Source organism: Echinops telfairi, unplaced genomic scaffold (assembly GCF_000313985.2).
Source record: "Echinops telfairi isolate 266 unplaced genomic scaffold, ASM31398v2 ScPeMD7_44;HRSCAF=162, whole genome shotgun sequence".
Classification (NCBI taxonomy): domain Eukaryota; kingdom Metazoa; phylum Chordata; class Mammalia; order Afrosoricida; family Tenrecidae; genus Echinops; species Echinops telfairi.
Window position 1 is genome coordinate 7,930,147 of NW_022103942.1, and position 14,896 is coordinate 7,945,042.

General features: G+C 39.9%; 1 protein-coding gene across 2 annotated transcripts in view; it reads right to left on the minus strand.

The window, feature by feature from the left end:
• Positions 1-13,654, minus strand: part of DIAPH2 (diaphanous related formin 2) — a 982,643-nt gene extending 968,989 nt beyond the window's left edge. For both annotated transcript variants that reach the window (XM_045290573.1, XM_045290572.1), the window contains exon 1: positions 13,422-13,654. In XM_045290573.1, coding sequence (XP_045146508.1) covers positions 13,422-13,553 — 132 coding nt within the window. In that variant the 5' untranslated portion in view covers positions 13,554-13,654. The remainder of the gene's footprint in view (positions 1-13,421) is intronic.
• Positions 13,655-14,896: the final 1,242 nt, after the last annotated feature.

Here is a 14,896-nt window from a genome sequence, read left to right on the forward strand (position 1 = left end):
CTTTCAATCAAGCAATAGAGATTTCAAGAGTTCTATGAGGAAATGGAAGGAAAGTACTTAGAATTCATTAAGAGAAAAAGAGAAGAAAGAATATTTCAGTCAGGACAATGCAGCAAATAAAGCAAAGCAAACGTATTGCCATCTAGTTGATTCCAACTCATAGCAACTCCAGAGGGTAGGGTAGAAGCAGGAGTAAAAAGCCTCATCTTTCTCCTGCAGCAACTGGTGATTTTGACCTGTTGATCTTGTAGTTAGCAGCCCAAGCCACTACTATGCCACCAGGGATCCTCAGTGTAGCAAATCAGTTCATTTAAATAAATTAAAAGGAAAATATAAAGAGCTATAAGAAGTCAGAATCATGTAGTTTAATAATAACCCTAATTATAAACAATAAATTTGGTGCTGATGAATGAGATAATTAGTAGTCACTGACTTTCAGTGGTCAAACAGAGAAGTTAACCTTGATTGAACTGGACCAGAAATCAAAGGTCAGTGGCCACTATTATAGTAATAGAGTCTGGTGATAAGTGAGGCAAAAGTAAACCCTCGCTTGAAAAAGTAAATAGGATAAGCATAGCATGTGTACGTGGGGTGTCTGTGTGTGTTTGTGAGGATATCAAATTGATTTTCATTTGCCTGGAATTGAGGGTACAGATTAAAACCACCACCACCACAAAAGATTCCAGGTTTCAGAAGATTCATTTTAGAGAAAGAAATCAACAGCATTATGCCATTTTTAGTGCAAGGGCACCTTAACTGGGAGGTGCCTTTCAGCAAGCAATGCTAAAACTCAAACTGGTTAATTAGAATTGACAGAAATATTTCTCATCCTCTGTATTCAAATAGTAGGTGAGAACACAGCTGACTGCCCACAATTGTGTGTACAAAAGAAGAGGTTGACAAGGAGAAGCAATGCAAGGAATAGTAGAGAGGCGAATACAGCTGGTATTTTGGCAGCCAGCAAATAAAGAAGTAGAAACTGCCAGGAAAAACGATACCACAAAATTGAAAACCACTACAGATGTTGAGTTAAAAGCGAATAGCACCAAAAATGGTCGAGCTATCAGGGAATCAACCGCTTGAAAAATAACCGGTTAAACTCATAGGATGACAATGATTATTCTCCTTAAAGGTCAGTGATGAATCATAGTTTAAAACTATAAAGTTATAGACTATTCAGTCAAGCAGATTTTCACTGATAGAAGGAAAATAAAAATATGATTGGTGTGGGTCAATGAAGTAAATATTGCTTCCTTGAAGAAAAAGGTGGTTTAGCCCTTTCTCAATACAAAGGAAAAGATAGAATGGAGAGTGAATAGTGGTTCAGTAAGCACAAGAATTTTCCATACTAAATAAATAAAAAGTCACAGGCTTTAAATCAGAATTTCTTAATTTGGGCACTGAATAATTCTTTGAGCGAAGAATGACTATCTATGCACAGTCTTCCAGAAGACCTCAATGGTGCCTGGCTACCACTATCAACCGCTCTCAATAGGATCGCATAAGAAGCTCCTGGATAGACAGGGAGAAAAATGTGAAATGTAACTCCAAACGGCAACAAAGACAAGGCTTACTGCTCAGAGAGTCAGGTGAGACCTCCAAGACAGTGACCCTTAAACTCACCCCAGTGTAGAATAATCAACCACTTAGGATTTCGGAAAGAAGGAGGTATGGAAACAGGAAGTACAAAGAGGAAGTAGAGTAATGGTACATTGAGGAATAGCAATGGCTGAATTGGTACAAAACACGTATGAATTACTGAAGACAAAACCGATTATCTACTCTGTAAACTTTTACCTAATTCACAATAGATTTTTTTTAAATGACACACATTGTATGGGTTCATATACTGTAAATGGAAATCACAGGATAAGCAAATCCATATCTACATAAAGTAGAATAGTGGTTTCCAGGGGCTAACGGGAGCAGAGATGGGGAGTAATTGTTTAAGGGGCACATAGTTTACTTTTGTGGTGATGAAATGTCTTGGAACTAGATAAAGGTGGCCGTTGTGAACACTGTGCTTATATCTAAATGCCATTAAACTGTACAGTTTTCAACAGTTAATGACACATTTTATGTGAATTTTACTTCAATAAAAACAGGTAGCCTTTACCTCTTAGTTCTAGGAACACAGCCAACATAGAAAATTGAACTCATTATAAAAGGGTGATCATAACTTTGAAATCCTCTGATTCCCAACATACATTGATGTATGTGGGGGGGGGGGCGGTGTCAACAATTTCGTGGGAAAATCCCATGATCTTTTAATTCGATTTTGCCATGAACTTTTTGGATGGATCAATTTGATCCATCATACTTTCACAAATTAAAAGCTCCCTGTTCCTTTTGAGAGACATGATGTTTAAGTCTGAGAGGACTAAATGTCAATCTGCTTTACACACTTTCATATTATTTGGCACTTAATCTCATAGTTTAGGGCTCTTATTACTCGTCACACAAAAATAGTTTGTCACAACACTTCTGCAGACTAATTAAAAAAGATAGCACTTGGATGAGTATGCCATACTTATTTAGCAGCCAATCTTTGGGCAAAGCAAACACAGGAAGCAGCAGGAGAAGGTAGGTGGTTCTTGGCACTCCCCTAAACAAGAAACAATGCATATCATGTTCTCATGTAATGGGAGATAGCATTTGTTTTTCCAAAGCAGTTTTACTTCATACGAAAGTTCACAAACAAACAGAAGGGTAATGTGGATGGGGTGAAGAGAGAAAGAAACTGAAAGATGAAGCAAATACACTTGTAAATATAACCTATTCAGAAAGTACTCTCTGTATGGCAGACAAAAAAAATTCACATGGGTCATGTAACAGTAGTAAAGCACAGCAGCTTTGTGCCTACCATAAAATTATTTAATACAGCCCACATGGCCAGAATGGGATTTTAAAGAACTTTATTCATGTAGCCTTAAAATGCCCAGCCATCTCTCTTTCACCCTCGTGCCTCTTCTCTAGCAAGTAGTTAGATATCTGACTCATTATTTCATGGCAGTGATTCAAAGAATTTAAACTTATGATTATCAGTGTCACTAAAATGAATAGCCCCTGAACTCTATCTTCTCAATTATACATAAGTATAGTGCAAATCTAGGCCAAGTCCAACTATCACCAGTCTGGAGGGCAACTAGGTTCTTAGGCAGTATAGAAAATCATGGTTAGAAACAGAGAAGTTATAGTGAGACTGATCTTGAATTCCAAATTGACCACTGCAGATCCCTCGTTGAGCTCTGTACATAGTCCGTGGTTACTGAAATAACGCTGATGTGACATGACGTGCACTGGACTCAGTTACCACAGACTTCAGAAATAGGAAAACAAAGTTACCTGGGGCATTGATCCTTTAGCATGCAGCGTTAAGCAGTCATTTTTCCTGATTGCTAACTTTTTGTCTAATTAAACCTCAGCTGTCAAGTATTTATGTTAGGGAAGATTCATTACAACGCTCAATAACTTTTGAGTCCCAGTACATCAGGGCTGCATAGAAATGGAATCTTGTAGGCCATCTATTTTGACATTTTTTAACAGAATAAACCAACATGTACAGAAAAGATAAATAAATGGTGTGCTCAGAATTACATTTTTTAAAGGGTCTGTTGGAGTGTAAAATGGTGCAGCCATTATGCAAAACGGGCAGCTCTTCAAACAGAACTTCCATGTGGCCCAAGAATTCCTCCAGGACATATATACCCAAAAGACTTGAGAGCAGGGTTGCAAACAGATACTTCTACATCAGTGTTGATTGTAGCACTAGTCACAACAGCCAGAAGGTAGAAACAACTCAAGTGCACAAGAACAGAATAACTGTTAAACAAAATATGATACAGACATGTGAGATCTAAAAGGGAATGTCTACCCAAGGACAGAGGGTTAGGAAGGAAGGAGGGATGGAAACAGGAAGCACTGGGAGGAAGTGGAATGGGTGGTGATACATTGAGGGATTGAAATGGACGAGCTGAAACACATGTATATAAATTGTTTAACGTAAAACTGATGGTCTGCTCTGTAAACTGTCATCAACAATAACAAATTTATAAAAATTGAAAACATTGTGTGTATATAGTCATGAAGAAAAATGAACCTTGTAAACATTCTGTTGAGTTAAATAAGTCAGTTACAAAAGGACATATATCGTACTATCCCACTTAAAGTGAAATATCTAGAATAAGTAAATGCTTAGAGATCGAAGGTAAGAGGGTAAGTATAATAGGGAATTACTGCTTAAAGCATGCTGAGTTTCTGTTGGGTGCAATTGGAAATGGATAATACTAATGGTTGTACAACATGGTAAACATAATTAATGTAATTGCACATTAAAAATGACTAAATTGTCCATTTTTATTATGTTCATATATTTTGTTACAATAAAAACATTCAAATTATTTTGTATGCAATCTCTTTAAAATGCCAGAAACAAACTATTCAAAAAATAAAAAGGATTTGATAGGATTAATTCATATGCATGCAAAATACTTTGATTCTATAAAGAAAAAAATGCATATAAAATATTTTTAGATTTTAAATGTGAGATGTTGAAAAACATGAAGTACTGCTATTAAGACCAAATGCTGTTTCCATTAGTTTCTACAAGTTCATGGCAACCTGGTTGGTGATAAAGGTCCATGGGAAATTCTTTTAAATAAATCTTAATCACATTCTGTAATTGATGTAACAACCAGTGGCCCTCCTTCTGCAAGTTATTTCCAAGTTCTGACAATAATAATATTCACAGAAACCAGTAAAAATAACAATAATATGATGACCTTCAGAGTTAGAAACATTCAATGATCATAGATGATTAAAAGGGGAATGGGGAGCTTGGGAAACAGGCTTTTGTAACAATAACATATCCTGATCCACAGTTAGCTACAAAAGAACTAGTTGTAGCAATGTGGAAAATTTGGCCAAGGCCTTGCACAATCCTTATTTTAAAATATAGCCATTGCCTCCACTTCACGTTATACAGAGAAAGAGCCTTTTAAAGTTTACTATTTGGAAGTAGGTTTATTTAGACAAAAATGGAGCATTTTCATCTCTGAGAAATTTACAAGCCAAATCGTATCACAGTTTGATGAAGCAAGTATAGGCTATACCAAAGAAACCTAAGAGCCTAGAGATGAGATAATATGATAAACTCTGCTTCATTACGACAAACGCTGAAAATCCAGGCCACTAACATGGAAAATACTTAGGGTATTTTTATTATTATTACGCACTCAAAGTGAGTGGGGGGGAATATAAGCTAATACACTGCAAGGTAAAACGAGCTATGAAATCTGCCTAAGAAAAGATTATTTGCACTCATAAATGTTTTATGTACACATGACTCTTCTCGAACAAATTAATTTTAGAATGTGAGGTCTAGTTTGCAAAATATGCTACCAGGGCAAATGCTTTAGCCAAATTTATTTTAATCAATTTTAAATTTCTATTGGTCATGGGCAGTGTGTGAACAAAGATAAAATGAAATTATGGCATCAGCTTCAAAAATGCAGTCTTATTTGTACATATGTAAGCATGTTAAACACTATGGAACTGTACATGTTAAGAAAATTACTGGGGGAGGGGTGCAGAAAAGGAGGCACCTTAAGTTAGAGACTATAGTCAATACATTGATCTACAGCCAAATCTAAACTCTCAATGATAAAGCCATCTAGATTGAGGATTTCTTTAACTCAAAGGCAAATGTAAAATGTTAACACAGCAACAAAAAAGCAAATGTAGCCAGGTTTAGGACAATATATTACATAGATAAACACCTTGTAGTATTCTTTCAAAATCAATAACAAATGAAAAATCTTTATCCTAAATGAGGCGTTAAACCATGTGTGGTGCCTTGTTGAATTTCCTATAAGGTATGCTCATAAAGTTCCAGTGGTTTTAAATGTAGCAGCTATCCTATAAGGCATCTGTGTGGGCATTAGACAAAGTGGCCCTCTGAAAACACAGCCTGTGTCTGGACACATGATTTGGTGAGGAGTGGAACCGGTGTGGTTTCATACCCTTAACCATACATGCTGGCCCTGGGGCGGGTGGGGTCTATTAAAGTCCTCCAAACCCACTGCCATCATGTCAATGCCAAGTTCTAATGACAGAATAGAACTAGAATTGTCCCCAAGAGTTCCTGAGACTGTGCATCTTTACAGGAGTAGAAAGCCTCATCTTTTTCCACGGGGGTAGCTGGTGGTTTTGAACTGATGATATTGTAGTTAGCAGCCCAACTTGTAATCCACTATGCTATAAGAAGTTCAAAATGTAATTCTTTAGTCTACACAAGGTTTTAGTAAATGCATATAGGTACTTCCTTAACAGCCCCAACCAGCATAATAAGCTATTAAGTATTTTATCAGATGTTGATTTCAAAGCACATGAAAACAGCACCTCTATGTCTTTCCCTTTTCAGGTAAAATGAAGAAGAAAATTTCACCTCTCCAGCCATAGCAATTATCACTCATCTGCCTGTTTTGAGAAAAACTACCCACCTGATTGGGTAGGTAAAAGGCCAGCCTAGAAATTGTAGAGTGGAGGTGGATTATGAGTCTAAATCTACATAAATTCACAAAATTAAAGAAATTATATGCTTAGTGCCTCCCAGCACAATAACAGCACTAAATTGCAGTCTGGAAAGTAGTGGTTACACAATTTCTGTAGTAAATCTCTGTGGAGTCTAGGCCTTTTGCCCGAGTCGATTTCTCATACTTACCCACTCCACCCTACCCCAATTCCATCACATCATTAGCAAAGCCTGGTTTACAGTTTTAACCCCATAAGCATCTAAATAAGGAAAGTGAATCATTCAGAGTTCTCTGTAGATGTTCACTCGACAATTTTCGAGAGTCGGCAACTTAAGAGTGCATTAAACTGGTTAAAAAACACAAATGGATGCTTCAAGCACAAAATTGACATTTGTTTTGATAAACTAAAACCAGTAATGCAATCCTCGTGTGTGTGTGTGTGTGTGTGTGTGTGTGTGTGTGTGTGTGGTGTGTGGTGTTGAGTATATATATCAGAGTTTCATGATGTTTTTATTTAGAGAATTGAGAACACTTTCTTTTTGCCCAACTGTCTATAGCACTGCCCTAAGATAATGCTCTTACACATAAATATCACCGCACTTAACAAATTGCAAAATGAGGAATGAGTGATTAGCCAACATGTGAATGGAGCCAAAAATCTTAATTTGGTCTATTTTCTATAGTCTATAATAGCTCTTCCAAGAAGTTTACTTATCCTTGTATACTCAACCTTCCCAGATACATTCACATAACTAAAGAGAAACGAACTTAATTTGGATCAATGCCTTAGGATAATGCTGTATGTAAAGTAACTTTGAACGTTTTTTACATAAACTTAAAGCTATATGTGTTTAAGGAGCTCAGACATGTGTAGATGAATTAAGCACACATTAGCTTAAAATCTAATTTTTAGAGGCAATTGGAGATATATAATGACACACTGAGTAATAGATGATACAAAGGCATAATGCAATTTTTTGGACAATGGCATAATGTGTGTGTTAAATTTTGAAAGTTAGTTTTTGTGTTAGGGTTCTCTAGAGAGATAAAACCAAATTCCTGATAATATTTATTTATTTATTTATAAAGACAATTAGCTATATAACGAGAAATGAACTGTTAAATAATATACAGATAAACATACAATACAAGAAATACAGTTAAATTAGAAAGCACTATAAATGGCTTAGTGCAACTCACGTCCTTGAGAGAAAGTTGAGAGACTAGCAGTCCTTCAAGTCTCTGTCTGATGCCAGATCTTCCTCTATTTGTAGAGAGAGCTAGACTATGTCAGCACAGCAGCCAATCACAAGGCAGGTCACCAACCGCCAGTCCCCAGCTCCAGAGAAGTCTTAAAGGGACCTCAACTTACAGAAACACAGTCCACAGGCTAGGCTTCCCACAGGCAGTGTAGCCTTTAAATTGAGGCACAGAACAAGCAAGGTAGCCGCACACTGGTCCGATGATCACAGAGCAAGAGACAAGAAAGGCAAGGCTCACCAAGCCATCCATCTCTCCACCCCTCAGTCAATCTCACCTGCGTTTATCAGCCAGGCTGGCACAATAAACTATTTCAGTTTTGAAGATGTACACAGAAGTATGAAGGAGTAAAATGATACACTATCTGTGATTTGTTTCCAAATATTTCAGCAAGCAAAAACAGGATGAATAGATAAAACACGTGTAGTGAACTCTAGGCAACTTCTGTTTCTGGGTATTATATATATGGTAGTTCTTTGCATTATTCTACTTTTTAGCATGTATCAAAGTTTTTATTAAGTTCCATGAAAGATCATTCTAAGTAGCTCATATTATAGAGTAAAATTGAGACCAGCAAACTAAGAGCAGATAAAAAATCACCAGTTTTGACTGGATATTTATTAACACATGTGGTTAGTTATCTATCACAAAACAACAATTAAACTTTTTTCAGTGTTTCTTTTTTAAACTAAGCCAAAAAATATATATATTTTTCTCCCTGCAGGAGCACCTCTCTGTTTTTAACTGGCATTGAGTTGGCTCTGATTGATTGATGCTAATCCAATGTTCAACATGGCAAAATGCTGCCCAGTTCTGTACCATTCGAGAGCGGTTGTGTATCACGCCATTTTGATCCATAGGATTTTCTTTAGCTGATTTTTCAGAAGTAAGTTACCAGGTCTTTCTTTCTAATCCTTCTTAATTTGGATGCTCTACTGAAAGCTGCTTATCATCATAAAGATCCACTGTCATCAAGTCAATTCTGACTCCTAGCAACCAGGAATGGGGCTTCGGAGGTTTTACATTTTTACGGAAGCAGAAGACCCACCTTTCTCCCGAGGAGCAGCTGGTGGTTTTGAACTGCCCAATTTGCTTGTTAGCAGCCCAATGCTTACTTGGGATTGCCACATCAGACATCCACACACAAACCACTACTGATAGAAGAATGGTGACAGTGCACACGGTGCATTGGCCAGAATCAAACCCAAGTCTCCTCCATAGAAAGTGAGCATTCCATCACTGAACCATCAAGGTAATGTATCTTCTTCTCCTTAATGCGGGAAAACCTTCATCAAACCACCCCTCCAGTCAATGGCAATTCCTAAGAATTCTCTTTTCCCCAGTCTTTCATGAGGAGGCACTGAGATCCTTCCCCCCCCACCCCCCACCCCCCCGAGTCCTTTTCACACAGAACAAGTAGCGGAGTTCAGTGAAATGTTTGTATATCATTTGGACTGAAACAGATTCAGCCTGGTTAGTTAAGTAAGTTTTAAATTGACTATGGGTAAATTTTGCTATTGTGAATATCCAGGATATCTATTGGAACTTATACCTGAATCCTCCCATAAACACATTACTTGTAAGCTGCCTGAATTTTCCACAATTGCATTATTGAAATTGGTTAATACTTGATATCCTAGAGAAGCCCATTTGGATATCAAATATTAACCAATTTCAAGTTATCTAGCCATACACAGAGCCCCAGTGGCATAGCAAGTTGAGCATTGGACTGCTAAAAGAAAGGCTGCTGGTTTGAATCCACCAGCTGCTCCATAGGAAAAATTGAGGCAGTCTGCTTCTGTGAAGATTTACAGCCCCAGAAACCCTATACTCTGTCCTATTAAGGTCACTACATCAGAATCAACTTAATGACAAAGGGTTTTTATTGGGAGCCATCATCTTCCTTTCTTCAGTCTTGAAAATAAAATACTTATCATACACCCCAAATCTGGTGGAAGGAATTAGTCTTTCTGCATGGTCAAGTGAATATAGGCACAGGGGAAAGAAAGATGAATTTCAATAATAATCCCAGTGGTTTTTATGATACGCTGATATGCTGTTTTATACAAATACGACATTGTGAATGAACTGTTTCCTGAGCATGAGACTAGGTTAGTAAAGGATATGACTTCATTTCAATGACATATCACTACTTCCAAAACTCTTGATTCTTAAAAATGAAATTGGAGTGAGTTACAATTAGAATTGCTCCTAAAGGGAATAAAAAAGAGATTGAATATATTTTTCACTTTCGGAGGTCTTGAAGCATAATGACTTAGTGTTACAGGTAAATTTTACAATTGAGGTGGTAGCTTTTAAAATGATTTCTAAGTCAGTGCCATTCAATGACTCAGTTTCCTTATTTGTATACCAGCAACTAGGTGCCTGACAAAGAATATCAGAGATATCTAATAAAAGTTTCATAACAATGACTGATTTTATGGAAATGGATGGTCAAGTCTTTCTGCTGGGGCATCTCTGGGTATACTCAACCAGCCACATCTGTCAATTAGCAAACATTTAACAATTTTACCACTCATTCACTCAAAGGACTACTTTTCACATATATCTGTGATTTCATTATCCTACTTCTTAATTACCTGCTATCCCATTGTGGGATAGGACAATAGGGGGAAAAACTATTTTGCACATTAAGCATGCATAAATGCCAAGGGCAAGTAAAAATTAATGCTAACTGGGATGGTTAAGGTTATGTGTTAACTTGAGTGGATCATGGTTCTAAATGGCTTAGTAATTATATAATAATGTAATCGGGCAGTTATACAATGATGTAGTCATCTTCTATGTGGTGAGTGGATGTGGTCACCCTCCAACTTGATATAAGAACCTGGCCTTTTGAAGCTAACTATGCCAATAGGTGATAAGTGGTTATATTAATGTGATCCTATATTAACAGGAGAGTATCCAAAATTTTAGTCTAGGTAGTTTTTGACTGCTAACCAAAATCTCAAGGAGCCCTGGTATCATAGTAATCCCATGTGTTGAGTTACTAATTGCTAGGTCAGCAGTTCAGACCCACCAGTTGCTCCCAGGGACAATGATGAGGCTGTCTGCTACCATAAAGATTTAGTCTCAGAAACCCTATATAGAATCAACTCAATAGCAGTGGAAACTAACAGGTCAGTGATTCAAACTCACCAGTAGTGGCTCTGTGGGAGAAAGATGCAGCAATCTCTTTCCATACAGATTTGCCTCACTGCTATTGAGTCGATTCAGACTAATAACAACCCTATAGCAGAGTAGAATTGCCCCAAGAGTTTCAAAGGTTGCATTTTTTATAGGAGGCCCTGGTGGCAATGGAGTTATTTGCTCAGCTGCTAATGGCAAGGTAGACAATTTAAACTCATCCACTGACAACCTGTTTCTGTAAAGATTTACAACCTTGGAAACACCACATGGCAGTCCTTTGTCCTATAGGGTCGCTATGATTCAGAATCAGCAAGGGCACACAACAAATAAGCCCCAAAAAAGTCTCACTAGCAAAACTGTGAGTATTCCAGATAAAGTCTTTCTTAGAAGGCCTCAGAAGAACACGTTACTAATTCGGTGATAATACAAAAGACTGGGCCTGAAACAACCAAAAAACAGAAAACAGACAGTTAAAAAAAACTAACCAACTCTTTTTGTTTGGTCAAATTGCTTGCCTTACAACGTCCTCCTAGGCTTATTCTTTATTAACTCTGGCCCATTGGCATGCAAAATCATGTAAAGCTCAAAACATACGCTTGAGCGCAAACTCTGGGATTCTTTGTTCTACTCTATCAAGCCATATTTAACACCGAACAGTGAAGCTAATAGTTAGGAACTGAAAGTGATACGATCTCATGAGTATCTAGTTACCTTGTCCAAGCAAGTAAAACATAAAAGATAAAACAGGACAAATGGCCAAAGGGAAAGGAAGAACATAATCAAGGTGTTATTACTAACAGGCATAGATAAGTGCTTTCTCATGAGAGCATGCTTAACAGTTTGGCTGGATGTACCAAAAACTATCTGTGGAAACCAACAGTTGACATTTTTTTAAATGAAACTTATAGTTGTTGATTAAACCACAGTTTTGTACTGGGTCCAAAAAAAAAAGTGGGGGATGGTAGAGATGAGATGCTTATTCTTTTATGGAAAACAGACAAGATCTCAAATTCACAACATTGGAATTCTTAAGTACATTACGCTTTGGCTGAACTCTTATAAACTTTTCTAAGTTTCATGATTGTGAGATGGAAGGTCTACGAGAAAAAAGGATATACTCACTAAAGCATCCACCAGCAAAAAAAAACAACCTGTGACTTGATTTCTTCACTTGTAAATACTAGAGTAACCAGCCACGTTGTAATGTAAGCAAGTTAGAAATCTGTCTCTCGTTAGGATGGAATTAATAGGACGTAAATTTTTTCTTGTCATTTTCATCTAATCCACGGTCTCCCTTCCCACAAAACGGAATGCTGTATTATTTCCTGTAACGATAACACTTTGACCGCTGTTTTCCAAACCAGAGGCAAAGGAAAGAAGTATAACAGACACACACCAAATGGACAAATGCCCTAAGACACAGTTTTAGTTTAAGGCCACCATCCCCTCTCTTATAAGAGTCGCCCGCTAAGTCAAAACCAGAAGTGCAACATGTGGCTTATGCTTCCGATCTAGAGTTCAACTAGAAGTCCCATCTTTGGCTATAAGGAGTATCTGTTGACTTCGCGCAGGAAAACCCTTTCCTCTCAGAGCAAGTCGAATTCAAGTTTACAGAAAGAGGAACCGTTTTACTGAAGAGTTGAGAAAACTCCAGTATTTCCCAATCTACTACCAGGCCCCATAGATTTCATTCCTCTTCACATTAGTCCGGATGCAGGAAATGGACTGGTTCGAACTATGAGGACGTTGAATGCTGCACAGCCTGCCTTCTGCTTGTGCGAGTTCTTAATCAACTAAGTGGCCCTACTGAAGGACTATGCCTCTTACACACATGACAGTTGGTGGTACCTCCCCAAGCTTCCAAATCCCACGCTCCCTCCACCCTTGCAAGGAGCACAGAAATGCTTCCTGAGAGAGCACATGGAGAGGGCAGGGGGAGGGGGAACGCATGTAGGCGCCTCTTCCTCAGATTTCTCGTGAAGTAGAAAGACTGCGGGCCGACGTTACGTTGTTCTCAATTCGCAGAGGTGTGTGTGAGTGGGCTCCCCGGGATTTGAACTGAAAACACTAGAGCCTTCCCAGCTCTAGACCCTAAGGCTTAGGTGGCAAACCAGCAACTGACCCGAGGTGGGATGCGAATGGAAATCGCCGCAAAGGAGGTTCGTGCCCACAAGTGAAGACAAACAACAGAGTGTACTCTTGGGGCATCCTTAAGTTGGGGTGGGGCCTTTCTCCTTCCCACCCTGCCGCCCGGACTGACCAGAGCGGAGAACGGGTAAGTGGAGACGGGGGTGCTCTTCCGCCCCCGCGCCGGCTCCGCGCCTCCGCCTGGCCGCTCCTTCAGCGGCTCCCGGAGTTGCTCAGCGAGCTCGCAGTCGCCCTTGGAAGGCGGCCCCCGGGTCTCCCAGTGCTCAGCGGCCGGGGGATCCCGGGGCTCTCCCAGTCCCCACGGCCGGCGGGGGCTGCCGGAACACTCACCAATTTGGGTTTGTTTTTCGTTTCGTCTTCGTTGGCGGCCCGGTTCCCAGCGTTCCGCTTGTTGCTCCGACCCCCACCTGGTTCCTCGCTGCCGCCTCCGGCGCCGGCCGCCGCCGCCCCGAACTGCTCCATCGTTCCCCGGCCCTGTCACCTGTGCCCTGTCAACCTATGGAGTCCTGAACCGAGGCAGCTCTGTGGGAGAGTTACAGATTTACAGGCCCCTGGGACTTCCCGGCTCCAAGACACCCCAGACGTAACACACCGTTGCCACTACTCAGTGCTGGGACAAGCCCTGCCCTCAGCAGCTGCAATTACCACGGTCGCCTCCGCCCTTTGGGGCGGTGTTTAGGATAGAGAGAAAGTAGGTGCCTATCTCTTTAAGAGGGCCTCAACACACGTGATTCATCAAAGTGCCCGCAGTCAGGCGCCCGGGCGCTGAAAGCTGCTTCCTACTCCTGGTGCCATTGGCCCCAGCTACTGAGCATGCCCAGCACAGCCTGGAGCTTAGCAAGAGGACTTTAAGCGGCTGCTGAGCACTGATGTCACTTTCCAGTGGCCTAGCGTCAAATGGGAGGAGGTCAAGCCCATTTTCCGGGTGGGGAAACTGAGTCCTGGGACTCTGCATATGTGGGACTCTCTGTGGCACTCCCATAGTATTAGCTTCTGTGGGCTGAGGGCCAAGGCACCTTCCCTCCCATTGGCCTTGCTGCGGGTGTGGTCTTGTTATGCTCCTTGGGAGTTTGAGTGGCTAGGCAACTGGCCACCCATAGGAAACCCACGGGAAGCTCTGATTAATTGCCTAGAGGAAACCTGTCCAGGCCAAAGCGGAAATAGGGGCATGGTGCATTACGTGTTGAGCTGCTAACTGAAAGGTCAATACTTCGAACCCAAGGGCCACTCAGTTGAGAACCATGAGACTTCTGCAAAGATTTACAGCCTGGGAAATTTAGGGAGCAATTCCAAATTATGTGGCAGAATTGATTGGACGGCAGTGTGTTTGTTTGCTTGTTTTGATTTCCTCTTGTCATGTTTGCGTTGAGCCTAAAGAAATACAAACTAAATCCACCACCATCAGTAGATTGCTGCTCATCTCCCCCTCCCCATCCCACTCTGTCATCCAATCAATCCCACTCAGACAGCCTCCTCTTTCTCCTGCAGAGCAGCTGGTAAGTTCCAACTGACAGTTAATTTACATAGTCCTTTATTCCTATGCTGCCACATGGTAGAAGAAGCAGGCACCCATTAGGCCCATTAGCCCAAACCCCTCTATAAAGTTAATAATTAAACTGAATGATATTTGCTGCTTTCTGAACTCAATAGGTTTAGTTTTGTGAGGAGTGGTTCAGATAATGTGTGTGGACTTTTTGTTTAAAAATGTAAGTCCCCCCCAAAAAATGTAAATCCCTCAAAAATGACAGGTGTATTGTTTGTTTGGTTTTTCCTGTAACTTTAGCAGGGCACTGGATGTATTATTG